This window comes from Rhinopithecus bieti, unplaced genomic scaffold (assembly GCF_001698545.2).
Source record: "Rhinopithecus bieti isolate Rb0 unplaced genomic scaffold, ASM169854v2 scaffold_25394, whole genome shotgun sequence".
In the NCBI taxonomy this organism is placed as follows: domain Eukaryota; kingdom Metazoa; phylum Chordata; class Mammalia; order Primates; family Cercopithecidae; genus Rhinopithecus; species Rhinopithecus bieti.
Genome location: NW_016811676.1, coordinates 815636 through 832854, shown reverse-complemented (window position 1 = coordinate 832854; position 17219 = coordinate 815636). Strand labels below are relative to the sequence as shown.

The 17219-nt window shown below is 39.3% G+C and overlaps 1 protein-coding gene across 1 annotated transcript in view; it reads right to left on the bottom strand.

Moving 5' to 3' along the window:
* TTC3 (tetratricopeptide repeat domain 3) overlaps positions 1-17219 on the bottom strand; it is a 132831-nt gene that overhangs the window by 76140 nt on the left and 39472 nt on the right. Inside the window, 6 exon segments of the mRNA XM_017894623.1 lie at positions 2858-2918; positions 5789-5852; positions 10275-10398; positions 11979-12024; positions 12991-13153; positions 15993-16047. Of these exon segments, the coding sequence (XP_017750112.1) occupies positions 2858-2918; positions 5789-5852; positions 10275-10398; positions 11979-12024; positions 12991-13153; positions 15993-16047 (513 nt within the window).

Genomic DNA, 17219 nt, shown 5'->3' with positions numbered 1-17219 from the left:
GGGTTCCCATGATTACCTCTTCAAGCTCACTAGAAAAACACATGGAACTCAAGGAAGTGCTTGCTATTACCAATTTATTATAAAGGATACAACTCACCAACAGCCTAGGGGAAGAGATGTATAGGAAGGTTGGGGGGCACGAGGAGCTTCGTGCTCCCCTTGGGCATGCCACTTTCCCAGCACATCAATGTGTTCGTCAATCTAGAACCTCCTCAAGCCCTCTTTTAAGGATTTTACTAAGGTTTCATTATGTAGGTATGTAGGTACAATTAACCACTGGCCACTGGTGCCTAACCTCAATTTCCAGCCCCCCTGCCCTCCTTGGAGGTCAGGTATGAGGTTGAAAGTCTTAGCCCTCTAATCAGGTGCTTGGTCTTTCCGGTAACTAGACCTCCTCCTGAACTATCTGAGGCACTACTTTGAGTCACCCCATGAGCATAAACTCAAATACATGGAACAGGGCTCATGATGAGTAACAAAATATACTCATATCATTCAGGAAATTCCATGGGTTTTGGGAGCTCTGTACCAGGAACTGGGAACAAATACCAAACACACGTATTTTTTATTACACCGCACCCTCTTGTAGATTAGCAGGAGTGTGAACAGTGCGCATTTTCTGAGAGAACAATTTGGCAATATCTGTCAAAGTCAAAATTACACGTCCCCTTTCATACAGCAATTCCACTATAGAAACAACTTCTATACATTATTTACAAAGTATTTATTGTAAATATACATCAACAGGTGCACAAAGGTGCATGTGCAAGGATGTTTGAAGTACCGTATGATTTATCCCTCTCAAAGGAAAGAAATAAGAAAAAGAGAGAGATGGAGAGAGGGAAAGAAAGTGAGGGAGGAAAAGAGGAAGGAAGAGCCTAATGCACAAAAATGGGGGATATGGCTATATTACAAAATACTGTGCAGCAAATGAAGAATGGAAGAGCTCTGTGTTCTGAACACGGGAAGAAACACAAGATACTTTGTAAAAGACAAAAAAGCAAGCTGTAGGTCAGAGTCATTCTAGTAACAACGAAAATGATGGTGATAGCAATGATGACAGCTGAAGCACACTGAAGATTTACGACGTTCCAGGGCTCTAAGCGTTTTATGTGGTTATCCCATTGAATGATGAAATAGTCCCATATGGTAGATACTATCGAATAAGGAGTGTTCGGTTTGAAAAGTGAAACAAAATATCAGAAAATAAAAATTTTTTTTTTTTTTTTTGAGACAGAGTCTCGCTCTGTTGCCCAGGCTGGAGTGCAGTGGCCGGATCTCAGCTCACTGCAAGCCCCGCCTCCCGGGTTCACGTCATTCTCCTGCCTCAGCCTCCCGAGCAGCTGGGACTACAGGCGCCCACCACCTCGCACGGCTAGTATTTTTTTGTATTTTTTAGTAGAGACGGGGTTTCACCGTGTTAGCCAGGATGGTCTCGATCTCCTGACCTCGTGATCCGCCCGTCTCAGCCTCCCAAAGTGCTGGGATTACAGGCTTGAGCCACCGCGCCCGGCCAAAAATAAAATTTTTTTAAATAAAACAGGTTAAAATTACAATTCTGCATTTAAAAAATGACCATATATTAAGCTCTGGTTTCTTTAGGGGTACAGGGGAGGGCAGGGGAGAAGACTCATGATTTTCTATCAAATAATAGAAAACATAATAATATGCTATATCCTTGTTTTGTATTTAATTTTGTAGCAGTATCCAAAATGGTCATTTTGAAAAGAAATGAGATTTCACTGATTTTTTTTAGTGTTTTGATATTCAAATAATTCTCCCTGAAGCATCTATTATGGATTCAGATTAAGAAATGGAGAAGAAATTGAAAACCAGTGTATTGTGGCAGATATGGCTTTGCTGTTTCTCCAACATCACTTTCATTCACTTCAAAAACTTCTGTATTAAAATATTTACAATTTCACATTGTAATCAATTTATATCTTGTTGTCAATGGGGTATTAACTATAAAGATAGGAGGCAAGGCCAGGCACACGCCTGGAATCCCAGCACTCTGGGAGGCCAAGGCAGAAGGATCACTTGAGGCCAGGAGTTCAAGACCAGCCTGGGCAACAGAGGAAGATCCTGTCTCTAAAAAAAATTCAGTTTTAATTACCCAGGCATGGTGACATGCACCATAGTAGCAGTAGTAGTCCCGGCTACTTGGGAGCTGAGGCAGAAGAATCACTTGAGCCCAGGAGTTCAAGGCTGCAGTGAGCTAGGGTCACACTACTGCACCACAGTGTAAGTGATAGAGCAAGACCCTATCTCAAAAAAAAAAAAAAAAAAAGAGAGCAGGCAATTAATTACTGTTAATTTTCATGGGGATGTCTGATATAATTCATTTTATAAGTAGTCAGAATTCATTAGGAAATATTTTCCTCCAACGAAAATTACTCAAAAGGGTATCTGAAATATGCATACCTATGTCTGTGTATACAGAGTAATTTTCCCAATAGTCATGAAACTGTTAACAGTGCACTCCTGGAGGCCCTAGAGAAGGGACTGCAGGAGGGGTCAAATGAAGTGAGCAAGGAAGGAGGTTTCATGTGCATCTTATATCTCTCTCAATGCTTTTTCCTTTTAGCGTACATATTCTGGAATTTAAAAAATTAATATGGACATATTAAATATTATATGACTTTCAGAAGTCAACATATTAATATCCAGGATTAATAATCCTTTAGCCAAAATTATCATTTCCTAAAGATATGCTTTTGATATTTGAAAGGGATTTTGGTACTCATCATAATACATACATTAAAGTAGCTAATACTCAAAAAACAATCTTTTTTTTCCTTTTACTTGGGAAGAGTACGCTAGGGGAAAAAAAACACACCTAAGAGAAAAAACATACCTGAACTTCTCTGATTCATTGTTTCGAGATTTTTGTTTTCCTTTATGTTTTGGAGGCTGACCTGTGAACATAAAAGTATTTGTTCCTGAAATCTGTACATAAAAATCTACAAGCCTGAGAGTAAAACTATTTTTAAAATATAAACTGGAGTAAGAAAACAGAAGCGGCAATATGGTACGTGAGTATAACTACAAAAGGGTAAGCCGAAAAAGAAGCTACTGATGATATTTTTCCATACATAATAAATTATTAAATATAATCAATTATTAAAGATCAATTATAATAGTGATCATTATTATGATTTAGGTCTACCATAGAATACAGAGAGATACAGGAGACAACTTCTGTTCTCAGACAGCTTACAATTAGATGGGGTGAAAAGACACATCACTTCAGTAGTTAAACAACAATCATCCTTATGAAGAAAAGAAAGTACTGTGTTGTTATTGACATGTTAATTGCATAGTCAGTAATATCTCTCACAGCTCACAAAAGGGAAAAATCACTTAAGCTGGAGTGGTTAAGAAAAATGTTAGTGAGGATATAGCATTTGTTTGGTTTTGAGGAAGAAGTACGATTTGGATAGAATGGCCTGAACCCAAGAGCAGAGTTCATTTCAGAAGCACTAAGTAAACCTGTGTGATTTCAAGACCTCAAAAAGGGTGGAAGACTGGAAAAGGGCTGCTAAGGCAGGCTGGAGTGAGTGTTTACAGACCCTTCGCTTTTCATGCAGCTCTGTGAGCCCAGCTTTATTCTGCTGGCAGGAGTAGGAAACCATTGCATATTTTTGGGCAGGGAGAGACATGCTCGGAGCTGTGTAGAAGAACTGGTATGGCAGGAGGAGCAGGGTGCATCTGATGAAGGTTTAAGGGGAGGGCACAGAGACAAGTCAGAGCCAATGTAATAAAGACGGAATGAGAGCCTGGGCTTTGGTGGCCTCAGAAAACAAAAGCAGCTTTTGGAAAGGCAGAAGAATTCTAGTTTGATTTCCATTCTGTGACCTTGGACAAAACTACTTAACCTTAACCCTGGAACTTCAATTTCTTCACCTGTATGTAAATGCTGAAGGGTAGACAGAATTTATTTAATTAAATGATAATAATGGTCTGAGAAATATCAAGAAATTAAAAGCTATCTTCCACAAAAAAAGTTTTATCCTCAAAGATGTTTCATATGCTGTTGGAATTGCATCAGGTAGGACAACTGCCTGAGTTTTTCCTCCGTGTCATGACGCCAATGTGCTAACCAAATGGAAATGCTCGATACTAAGTAGCTATATCTATGGAACTAACTGAGCCTGAGCGAACATGAAGCTGCAGTTCGCAAAAAATAGAAATGGCTGCTAGAAGCAAAACCATGGAAAGAAAAACCAACCACCCAACAAACAAGAGAAGGGAAAAGAGAGGATCGTTAACTAAAAAACCAACAATCTCACCTTAAGAATCCTGGGAGGAACACTTCCAGGCTTGAGGTCAGTCACTGTTGTGTGTGACCACAACCTTAAGCCATCAAGAAAAACTGTATTTTCCTAAATCTCGTGTTAAAAGGCAGGGAAGCATGTAATATACTTTAGAAAGATTTCCTTCAAACTCTGGTAGTGTTAAGATTCAGAAATGAATGAAGTACAAAAATATTCACTGCTCCAGAACCTTCATCTCCAAATGATGCCAAGTAATGAGGTTCTGCGGTATCTGTGTTTACTAGATATGTAAATAAATACATGCACTGAGCACACACAACTTAAAACAAATGAGACTTAGCCTACAGAACTGTTATGGTGTGGACATGTGTGTCCCTCACAAGATTCACATGTTGAAATCCAAATCCTCAAGGCGATGATAATAGGAGGTGGAACCTCTGGGAGGCATTAGGTCATGAGGCTGTCCCCTCATGCATGGGATTAGTGCCCTTATAAGAAGACACCCCAGGCTGGTCGTGGTGGCACACGCCTGCAATCCCAGCACTTTGGGAGGCTAAGGTGGGAGGACCGCTTGAAGCCAAGATTTTGACACCAGCCTGGTCAGCGTGGCAAAACCCTATCTCTACTAAAAATACAAAAATTAGCCTGGCGTGGTGGTGCATGCCTGTAATCCCAGCTACTTGGGAGGCTGAGGCAGGAGAATTGCTTAAACCCATGAGGCGGAGGTTGCAGTTAGCCCAGATCATGCCACTGCACTCCAGCCTGGGCAACAGAGCAAGACTCTGTCTCAAAAAAAAGAAAACGAAAAGAGACCCCAGAGGGCTGTCTTGCTCCCTTCTACTACATGAGGACACGGCAAAAAGATGGCCATCTATGAACCAGGAAAAGGACCCTCAGCAGACATCAAATCTGTTGACATCATGATGATGAATTTCCCAGCTTCTGGAAATGTGAGAAATAAATGCTTGTTGCTTATAAGCTATCCAGTTTATGGTATTTTTGTTATAGCAGCATCCGTTCTCAACATGGGTGATATCACTCCCAATAGGGTGAAAATTAGTTATTGGGAGACAATATCAATTCTTTTTACACATAAAGCACAGATGCACATATGGTACATAAACAGCTATTAAAATTTTATGGGGGAGAACAATTAGATTTAAAAAGGTCTAAACAGGCTCCTAGCAGGTGGGAGGAAGGGAGGCAATAATAAACTTTCAATAAGGAGAAACAACAGCCTAAAAAAAATTAAGAAGCAGGTCACAAAGAGCTATGTACTTCATTTTTTCCTTTCCTTTTATTTGAATTTCCAAAATTACATTTACTAAATAATATGAAAAGACTGAGCATTGATTTCAAATAAATATTCAACAATTTCTTAACATAGAAGCATTATAAAGTAAAGGAGAACAAGAGTGGATATAAGCAAGGCTTGTGCAAATTGTAGGGCATCCCAAGTTTAGGAGACATTATATTAACTTGGCAACAATTGATATAAAAACAATACTCACTTGATGGTGGTGAAAATTCAGGATGACAGTCACAATCATCTACCTTCAACACCTCATTCACTACCTGCCAATGAAAATTAGTGAGACTCTAAAAACAAAAACAAAAACCCAGCCATGAAGAATTCAATAGCCATATAAAAGAATTTAGAATAGAATAGGATAGAATTCACCCAAGCATCTAAAATATGCAGCTGGTTATTAAGCCTAAATGTATAAACAAGCAAACAAAATGATAACTAATGATAAGGATCATGATACACAACGACAAATTCTTGAATGACAATTCTATTTCTGTTGCCTAGCACAATGCCTGACATGACAACTGTTCAGTAATATCTGAATTAACACTATCACATCTGTACATAAAATCTACAAGCCTGAGAGTAAAACTATTTTAAAATATAAATTGCAGGAAGAAAACAGAAGCAGCAGCCGGGTGCAGTGGCTCACGCCTGTAATCCCAGCACTTTGGGAGGCCGAGGCAGGCGGATCATGAGGTCAGGAGATCGAGACCATCCTGGCTAACATGATGAAACCCTGTCTCTACTAAAACTACAAAAAAATTAACCAGGTGTGGTGGTGGGCACCTGCAGTCCCAGCTACTCGGGAGGCTGAGGCAGGAGAATGGTGTGAACCCGGGAGGTGGAGCTTGCAGTGAGCGGAGATCGCACCACTGCACTCAAGCCTGGGCAACAGAGCAAGACTTCAACTCAAAAAAAAAAAAAAGAGAGAAGCGGCAATATGGTACTCGTGAGTATAACTACAAAAGGGTAAGCCGAAAAGAAGCTACTGATGATATTTTCTATATATAATAAATTATTAAATATATTCAATTATTAAAGATCAATTATAATAGTGATCATTATTATGATTTAGGTCTACCATAGATACAGAGAGATACAGGAGGTAACTCCTGTTCTCAGACAGCTTACAATCAAATGGGGTGAAAAGACACATCACTTCAGTAGTTAAACAACAATCATCCTTATGAAGAAAAGAAAGTACTGTGTTGTTATTGACATGTTAATTGCATAGTCAGTAATATCTCTCACAGCTCACAAAAGGGAAAATCACTTAAGCTGGAGTGGTTAAGAAAATGTTAGTGAGGATATAGCATTTGTGTTTGGTTTTGAGGAAGAAGTACGATCTGGATAGAATGGCTTGAACCCAAAAGTAGAGTTCATTTAGAAGCACCAAGTAAACCTGTGTGATTTCAAGACCTCAAAAGGGTGGAAGGCTGGAAAAGGGCTGCTAAGGTAGGCTGGGGTGAGTGTTTACAGACCCTTAGCTTCAGATCCAGCTGGAAATGCTCAAAACAATTCCAGATCCAGCTGGAAATGCTCAGTATAAACTCCTCTCCCTAACTGAACACAGTCTCTTAGAAATTTTCAATGTTATCAACAAGAGGACTTTTCCAACCACCGAAGGAAGAAGATACAAAGAGAAGTAAGTGACAAAATCGTTATTTTAAATTTAATTTTATTTTTTTTTTGAGACGGAGTCTTGCTCATCGCCCAGGCTGGAGTGCAGTGGCCGGATCTCAGCTCACTGCAAGCTCCGCCTCCCGGGTTCACGCCATTCTCCTGCCTCAGCCTCCCGAGTAGCTGGGACTACAGGAGCCCGCCACCACACCCGGCTAATTTTTTGTATTTTTTAGAGACGGGGTTTCACCGTGTTAGCCAGAATGGTCTCGATCTCCTGACCTTGTGATCCGCCCGCCTTGGCCTCCCAGAGTGCTGGGATTACAGGCGTGAGCCACTGCGCCCGGCCCAAAATGGTTATTTTAAAATTCTGTGACTTTAAAATATTATATTTATGTAGTTGTATGAGATACTCAGATTATTTATTATAAAAGAATCATTCTTTTGGTAACAATAGGCAAAAGGGTTCAAATCGCCAAAATTTGGTTTCTATTACTACCAAAATATTACTGTAAAATATGAGACTATCTATACTTGAAAAAAACTGTAGTTTTCAATGGAGCTTACCTTTAGATTCTGATTACCACCGCTGGCCATTTCGTGATTAATTTTTCTGAAATCTCTTTCCTTCTCCACAAAGTTAAGTGAAGTTGCAAATACAGGTGTTGATAAATTCCTAGGTGTGTAGGCCCTAAGTGGAGGGAAAAAAGAAATGAATTATTATATATTTTTAAAAAGTTATCCTTTGAATGAACAGGTTGCAGCAATCACAGCCTTTTTTCCTTGAAAGCAAGGTATTATTGTTTTAAAAAGATTTTCTACCTGTGAGATGGGGCTTTATCAATAAACATTATTTTAAATTTGGTATTAAACTCAAAATAAAGAAAGAACAGTTCAATGGCCGGGTGCGGTGGCTCACACCTGTAATTCCAGCACTTTGGGAGTCCAGGGCAGGTGGATCAGCTAAGGTCAGGAGTTCGAGATCAGCCTGGCCAACATCGTGAGACCCCCGTCTCTACTAAAAATACAAAAATCAGCCAGGTGTGGTGGCATGTGCCTGTAATCCCAGCGACTGGGGAGGCTGAGGCAGAAGAACTGCTTGAACCCAGTAGACGGAGGTTGCAGTGACCTAAGATTGTGCCACTGCACTCCAGCCTAGGTGAGACAGAAGGAGACTCTGTCTCNTTCAATAGCCATATAAAAGAATTTAGAATAGAATAGGATAGAATTCACCCAAGCATCTAAAATATGCAGCTGGTTATTAAGCCTAAATGTATAAACAAGCAAACAAAATGATAACTAATGATAAGGATCATGATACACAACGACAAATTCTTGAATGACAATTCTATTTCTGTTGCCTAGCACAATGCCTGACATGACAACTGTTCAGTAATATCTGAATTAACACTATCACATCTGTACATAAAAATCTACAAGCCTGAGAGTAAAACTATTTTAAAAATATAAATTGCAGGAAGAAAACAGAAGCAGCAGCCGGGTGCAGTGGCTCACGCCTGTAATCCCAGCACTTTGGGAGGCCGAGGCAGGCGGATCATGAGGTCAGGAGATCGAGACCATCCTGGCTAACATGATGAAACCCTGTCTCTACTAAAACTACAAAAAAATTAACCAGGTGTGGTGGTGGGCACCTGCAGTCCCAGCTACTCGGGAGGCTGAGGCAGGAGAATGGTGTGAACCCGGGAGGTGGAGCTTGCAGTGAGCGGAGATCGCACCACTGCACTCAAGCCTGGGCAACAGAGCAAGACTTCAACTAAAAAAAAAAAAAAAAGAGAGAAGCGGCAATATGGTACTCGTGAGTATAACTACAAAAGGGTAAGCCGAAAAAGAAGCTACTGATGATATTTTTCCATACATAATAAATTATTAAATATATTCAATTATTAAAGATCAATTATAATAGTGATCATTATTATGATTTAGGTCTACCATAGATACAGAGAGATACAGGAGGTAACTCCTGTTCTCAGACAGCTTACAATCAAATGGGGTGAAAAGACACATCACTTCAGTAGTTAAACAACAATCATCCTTATGAAGAAAAGAAAGTACTGTGTTGTTATTGACATGTTAATTGCATAGTCAGTAATATCTCTCACAGCTCACAAAAGGGAAAAATCACTTAAGCTGGAGTGGTTAAGAAAAATGTTAGTGAGGATATAGCATTTGTGTTTGGTTTTGAGGAAGAAGTACGATCTGGATAGAATGGCTTGAACCCAAAAGTAGAGTTCATTTAGAAGCACCAAGTAAACCTGTGTGATTTCAAGACCTCAAAAAGGGTGGAAGGCTGGAAAAGGGCTGCTAAGGTAGGCTGGGGTGAGTGTTTACAGACCCTTAGCTTCAGATCCAGCTGGAAATGCTCAAAACAATTCCAGATCCAGCTGGAAATGCTCAGTATAAACTCCTCTCCCTAACTGAACACAGTCTCTTAGAAATTTTCAATGTTATCAACAAGAGGACTTTTCCAACCACCGAAGGAAGAAGATACAAAGAGAAGTAAGTGACAAAATCGTTATTTTTAAATTTAATTTTATTTTTTTTTTGAGACGGAGTCTTGCTCATCGCCCAGGCTGGAGTGCAGTGGCCGGATCTCAGCTCACTGCAAGCTCCGCCTCCCGGGTTCACGCCATTCTCCTGCCTCAGCCTCCCGAGTAGCTGGGACTACAGGAGCCCGCCACCACGCCCGGCTAATTTTTTGTATTTTTATAGAGACGGGGTTTCACCGTGTTAGCCAGAATGGTCTCGATCTCCTGACCTTGTGATCCGCCCGCCTTGGCCTCCCAGAGTGCTGGGATTACAGGCGTGAGCCACTGCGCCCGGCCCAAAATGGTTATTTTAAAATTCTGTGACTTTAAAATATTATATTTATGTAGTTGTATGAGATACTCAGATTATTTATTATAAAAAGAATCATTCTTTTGGTAACAATAGGCAAAAAGGGTTCAAATCGCCAAAAATTTGGTTTCTATTACTACCAAAATATTACTGTAAAAATATGAGACTATCTATACTTGAAAAAAACTGTAGTTTTCAATGGAGCTTACCTTTAGATTCTGATTACCACCGCTGGCCATTTCGTGATTAATTTTTCTGAAATCTCTTTCCTTCTCCACAAAGTTAAGTGAAGTTGCAAATACAGGTGTTGATAAATTCCTAGGTGTGTAGGCCCTAAGTGGAGGGAAAAAAGAAATGAATTATTATATATTTTAAAAGTTATCCTTTGAATGAACAGGTTGCAGCAATCACAGCCTTTTTTCCTTGAAAGCAAGGTATTATTGTTTTAAAAGATTTTCTACCTGTGAGATGGGGCTTTATCAATAAACATTATTTTAAATTTGGTATTAAACTCAAAATAAAGAAAGAACAGTTCAATGGCCGGGTGCGGTGGCTCACACCTGTAATTCCAGCACTTTGGGAGTCCAGGGCAGGTGGATCAGCTAAGGTCAGGAGTTCGAGATCAGCCTGGCCAACATCGTGAGACCCCGTCTCTACTAAAATACAAAATCAGCCAGGTGTGGTGGCATGTGCCTGTAATCCCAGCGACTGGGGAGGCTGAGGCAGAAGAACTGCTTGAACCCAGTAGACGGAGGTTGCAGTGACCTAAGATTGTGCCACTGCACTCCAGCCTAGGTGAGACAGAAGGAGACTCTGTCTCAAAAAAAAAAAAAAAAAAAAAAAAAAAAACTTCAAAAAAAAGCATTCTGGGTTCCAACCAGATGCAGTGGCTCAGGCTGGGCACAGTGGCTCACTCTTGTAATCTCAGCACTTTGGAGGCCAAGGCAAGCAGATCACTTGAGGTCAGGAGTTCGAGACCAGCCTGGCCAACATGGTGAAACCCCATCTCTACCAAAAATACAAAAATTAGTCAGGCATGGTGGCAGCTGCCTGTGGTCCCAGTTACTCGAGAGGTTGAGGCAGGAGAATCGCTTGAACCTAGAGGCAGAGGTTGCAGTGAGCCAAGATCACATCACTGCACTCCAGCCTGGGTGACAGAGTGAAACTCCGTCTCAAAAAAATTTAAAAAACAAACGAACAAAAAAACTTATGTCCTTGTGTTAAATTTAAATATCCTAATTTAAGTTAAATTAGGATACTAAAATTAAATTTAAAGACTCCGCAGCCAATTTCTTTATGTCTACATGTTCAGCATGCTACAGAATGAGCAGCTTCAATATCCCAGACATCTGAACAAGCATGCAGAAAAACATTTAATCTGTTTTAACTGCCAAATATGCAAAGGTAGAACCCTGGTTGCTATTGTTTTCTTGTGAGCATACTCAAGTCTGTCTGTTGCCTAATTCTAATAGGAAGTATCTTAGCCTTTGAAAGACATCAGGAAGCTGAAAGTATTAGGTTGGTCCAAGAGTACTTGTGGTTTTTGCCATAGATGTTTCCAAGACAGAGGTGAAGGGCAGAGGGCACAGGCTATGTCCCAGCTCTCTGCTGCCAGGAGCTTCATGGCCAAACTGGTCCCATTCAAGCATAGTAAGGTCCAATTAACATTTCACCCCTCTTTTCCCACAGGATTAGGCTACTTATATCTATATGGTTCAGAAAAACAGCGAAATAAATCTGACAACTTACAGGTCACCTGATAACACAGGCACTTAAAAAACTACCTCTCTTCCTTCCATCTCCAACTTTACTATGGTTGCTATTAGCTCCTAAAGCGTCAAACAGAAGTGATTCTTAAATTCATGGAGCAAAGCCATTCCTAGCAGCAGCTACTGACCTTGCTATTAACTTACCTGTTTTCGTAAAAGGCTTTAATTGGATCCTTATTTGCTGTTCGACCTATAAAAGTCAGTCACACACACATATACATAGTAATCAATGGATTGGCAACATAAGACTTTAAAAGATTTTCAAATTTACTTTAAGCTGATAATAAGGAACATCAAATTTAGAAAACTGAAAAGTAAACCTAAGCAATTTTTCATTTCTAGATGTCTTTAGTTTTAGGATGGTGTCAACAAAATGTTACATAAACTTTGTCTGACATTCCATCACATGTGATCATTGACAAGTTGACAGCAACATGTAAATCTGAATCAGAGGTGGTACCTGTCTTCAAGGAACTCACGATCTTATTATATAATCATGTTATGATGGATAACAACATCTGCCAGTCAAACAGAGCTGTTCAGCTCAGCATTGTACGACCCGAAGAATAAAAAGCAGGAAAAACTCATACACTAAAAATGTAGATTAAGGGACTTTCAGGCATTGGAGAAAGCAAAAAGACGTAGTAGAGAAAACAAGGGCAGAATGAAAATCTACAACTCCTAGCCTGCACAGCCAATTTCTGCTATATATATAAAACACACTACATATACATATGTTCAGCACACTATAGAATTAGCACAAACGGTGCAGAAACATCAAGCAGCTCTGGGGTCTTTTCTTTAGGAATAACTTTAGTAACGAAGGAAGTATTTTTAAATAATTTTGTTTCAAAAGCTTTTATTGTATTCAAAATTTCTGAAAGGGTTTTTTTTTCTACAGAAGAACAAATAATAACAATTTAGCTGCTGTCTGTTTCAAATAAAAAGTACAAATCATTTACAATTACCTAATGGATAACATGTAACTCTACACAGATAGAAATGAAAAACTCAAGTGCCATGACCAAGATAACATGCTAAAATAAGGATAAGTCATCTGAGGATTGATTTGTGGTCCTCTGTCAATCCAAGAAACCCACCTTCCAAAGTCTGAAAGGGAATTAGACTGTAACCAAAAGAGTCTTAGGTGAAATACCTTGTAGGTCTTCTATTTGTTTTTGTAACTTTACATGCTGCTGAATTAGATCCTTGATTCCCTCAGGGTCATTTTTACAGAGTTTTTGAGCTTTTATGTTTGCTTGCAGGGCCCAGTCATATTCCCCCAGCATAGAAAGAGCATCACAATAACGATAATGACCCTGTTCCAAAAAGATAAATTTAAATTTTTTCTCAAAAATATGCTTAAGTTAAAGAAAACAGGTAAGGAACACTATCTTGCTTGAAAACGGATTCATTACTTAAAATATTAGATTAGGTCCCTACCAATGAAAAATAAATTTAAAATGTTAATACCTCAGGAAATAAAATGACCTAATGAGCTAAGTGAAAAGTTATANGTTCCAAAAGATAAATTTAAATTTTTTCTCAAAATATGCTTAAGTTAAAGAAAACAGGTAAGGAACACTATCTTGCTTGAAAACGGATTCATTACTTAAAATATTAGATTAGGTCCCTACCAATGAAAAATAAATTTAAAATGTTAATACCTCAGGAAATAAAATGACCTAATGAGCTAAGTGAAAAGTTATAAATAGACAAATAATTACAATAATTAAGGATCAATATTTTTGCTTAAGAAATTTCTGTACCCACAGCAAACAGTTCAACTTTTGTTATATTTTGCTAAGAGACAATACAATAATTTCTGCCAGATAAAGTAAAAAATGTCATTCATTATAAATAACTTCATGTTTTTAAAATATTTGAAGGCAATAACAGTCTCCAAGTCATCGTCTTTCCTACACCTGGAAATGGAGAAGTTTTTAGAGCTGGATGAAACCATTGGCCTGTGCTGTGGTTTTCCGATACCTCTGAACCTCCTGAGTTCAAATGATTCTCCTGCCTCAGCCTCCTGAGTAGCTAGAACTACAGGCATGCATCACCACAACCAGCTAATTTTTTCGTGTTTTTTTTGTAAAGACGGAGTTTCACATGTTAGCCAGGCTGGTCTCAAACTCCTGACCTCAAGTGATCTGCCTGCCTCGGCCTCCTAAAGTGCTAGGATTATAGGTGTGAGCCATCACGCCTGGCATCTAAAGCTTCACTTTAAAAAAAAAATGGAGATTTTTACAGTTTAGGAAAATACAGAGACTAATACACAGATACCCAGAATTAACTGTTAACATTTTGTTATATTTGCTTCTGATTTTTTAATGAAAGAAATAAAACTATTTCTGATGATACAGATATGGCTGAAATCTCCTTTGCACCCTCTCCAATCTCCTTTCCCTCTCTTACTGCCTAGAAGCAAACACTATCATGAACTTGATAGATATTTTCCAGCCTATGTTTTACTGACTTTTCATTTAACACTTTTAAAAATCCGTAAATGTTGATAAGCCAGTTAATTCAACTGCAATCTACTATTTGATTCATTCAATCACTAAGTCAACAATTATTTACTAACGCGTGCCTGCTAAGTGTCAGGCAGCTAGTCAGACAGTCTGGATTCAAGAGTGAAGTGAACCAAACACCAAAAAAATCTTTCCTTGGGGAGCTCATATTATACTGGAAGACACACACAATAGCCAATATAACTCAAACAGTAGGTATAATGTATTCAATAATGGTAACTCCAAAGAGGAAAAAAGGAAAGCAGGGAAAGAAGATAAGAAATGCATAGGAAGTGAGGTGTTTGGCATTTTAGTAATGTGGCCAGGGAATGTTTCACTGAGAAGAGTCCTTTCAATACCGACTGCAAGGAAATAAGGCGGCTGGCCAACGCTCCGGGGAAAAGCATTCCAGGCAGAGGGAAGGGCAAGTACAAAGTGGAAGTGGGCCTGGCATGTCTGAGGAACAGTGAGGATGCCAAGCGCCAACATAAAGTGAACCAGGGACAGAACAGGAGGAGTGAGGTTGGAGAAATAACAAGTCTTCAAGACGGGGACAGATCACACAGGTCAGAGCAACAACTTTGATCAAGTGAAAATACCACATTTACCTGCTGCTTCATCAACAGACATGTAGGTATTTGCAGTAGTATGCCATTAAAACAGCGCTGCAATGACCAACCTTGTATATCTCACCATGTGCATATTTGCTAGAAATTTTCTAGGGTACACACACTCAGAACCAAGTAACTGTGGAGTCTGTCTATCATACTGCTCCCTGAGTTGGTTGTAAGCAATCACACTCCCACCAGTTTACTGGGGCTTCCTGTTACTACACATACCCACCAACACTCAGGACAATCAGCCTCTTTAATTTCTGCCAATCTGAAGGACTCAAACATTATGACACTGTAAAATTTACTCACATAGTGGGTTCTGTGTGGAGGCCCTCTATTCTGCACTATTGGTTTCATTTTTCTGTGTACCAAATCCTTACAATTTACCAAATCCTACTATAAATAAGAAACTATTTCTATTTCTATCGGCCATTCAGGATTACTCTTCTGTGAAATGCTTACTTGTTTTACTGGCCCATTTTCTACTGGGTTTCTTATTTACTTTAGGAATTATGTGCATATTCCGGCTATAAATCCTACCAGTTATATATGTGGCAAATTATCTCCTCTCAAACTACTATTTCATCTACGGCGTCTTTTGACATACACAAGTTTTTAAGTTTGATATAGCCAAATGTATCAAGATGGGTTTTTTCACTGCTGATTTGTGCACTGTGTGTTAAGAAACCTTTTCCTGCCTCCTATAAAGACAGCCTCCTATAGTTCCTTCCCAGTTTTAAGTGGTTTTTCACACTCAGGCACACCCACCCAGAATATGCAGAGATGACCTCTCAATCACTAAGGCACCCTGAAGGCTCAAGATGCCCACAGGCCGCCTGTCCTCACACACAGCCTGTCACTGCTGTGGCTGGGTCCCCATGATGATCATGGATCTCATGACCGCCCTTTCACATTCTGGAGCTCTACGTAATTTCATATAGCATTTTTATGAACAAACACACCCAGTAAACAGATTTTTCACAATGTTGTATGGCATTATTTGCTCAAAGTAAAATATAGAAGAAACCTACCTTTGGCCAAGTGTTCTTCAGAATAGTGGCTCTCTTTCCATCACCGAGTGCATTTCTAAAAGAAAACAATTAAGTATTTAAAATTTTTCACTTTTTTAGTAAAAGTATTGTATCTTGCATATGTATACTTTGTGAATTTTCCATGTATATTATCTAGTCAAAAGATAATTTTAATTTTTAAAAATCCATGTAATATACGTCCATTATAGGAAATTTGGAAAATACAGAAAAATAAAACAAAGGGAAAAAGTCACCCAGAGTCACAATCACAACTACCCAGGAATAACTACTTTTAATATTTCTGAAGTATTTCTTGCACATATCAACATCATATCTACGCACAGCATTCTTCTTTTTTTTTTTTCTTTTTTTTTGAGATGGAGTCTCGCTCTGTTGCCCAGGGTGGAGTGCAGCGGCGTGATCTCGGCTCACTGCAACCTCCACCTCCCGGGTTCAAGTGATTCTCCTGTCTCAGCCTCCAGAGTAGCTGGGATTACAGGTGCATGCCACCACACCCGGCTAATTTTTTAAATATTTAGTAGGGACAGGGTTTCACCATGTTAGCCACGATGGTCTTGATCTCCTGACCTTGTGATCCACCTGCCTCGGCCTCCACCTGCCTCAGCCTCCAAAAGTGTTGGGATTAAAGGTGTGAGCCACCACGCCCAGCCTATAACATTCTTATTTGTACGTTTTTCTATACTATTTCTGCATGTCAGTAAGACTTTCCAGATGTATCACTAACAGGTCTCTCCACAACATCAGTTAAGCTACACTGAACAGAGCATGGAAGCTAGACCATAAGACCCAGGTTAGGTCTAATTTAATCACTAATTTTCTTGGGGCTATTAGGGAGTTATTAACATCTCTGGGCCCATTTTTCTCATCTGTAAAATGTGAATAATTCTGTTCTACCTGTTCTGAGGTAGATATTAAATTAGATACTACATTATTAAATGTACTTTCATAACCTATCAAGTACTAACAGATCCAGACCACAGTCTATCAGTTTCCTGGCTTCCTTATCTTCAATGACTTCCACCTCTAGCCCAACTCAGCCACCCATCACTGCACCCCTGGAACTTAGCATCACTCAAAACTGTTCAAACTTCAAACTGTTCAATCACTAATTCAGGTATCCAACTCCCACTATAACCTAGGTTATCCCATTTAACTTGTTCAACTGTCCCTATCTCCTTGGGGTACCCAACTCACTGATTTATTCAC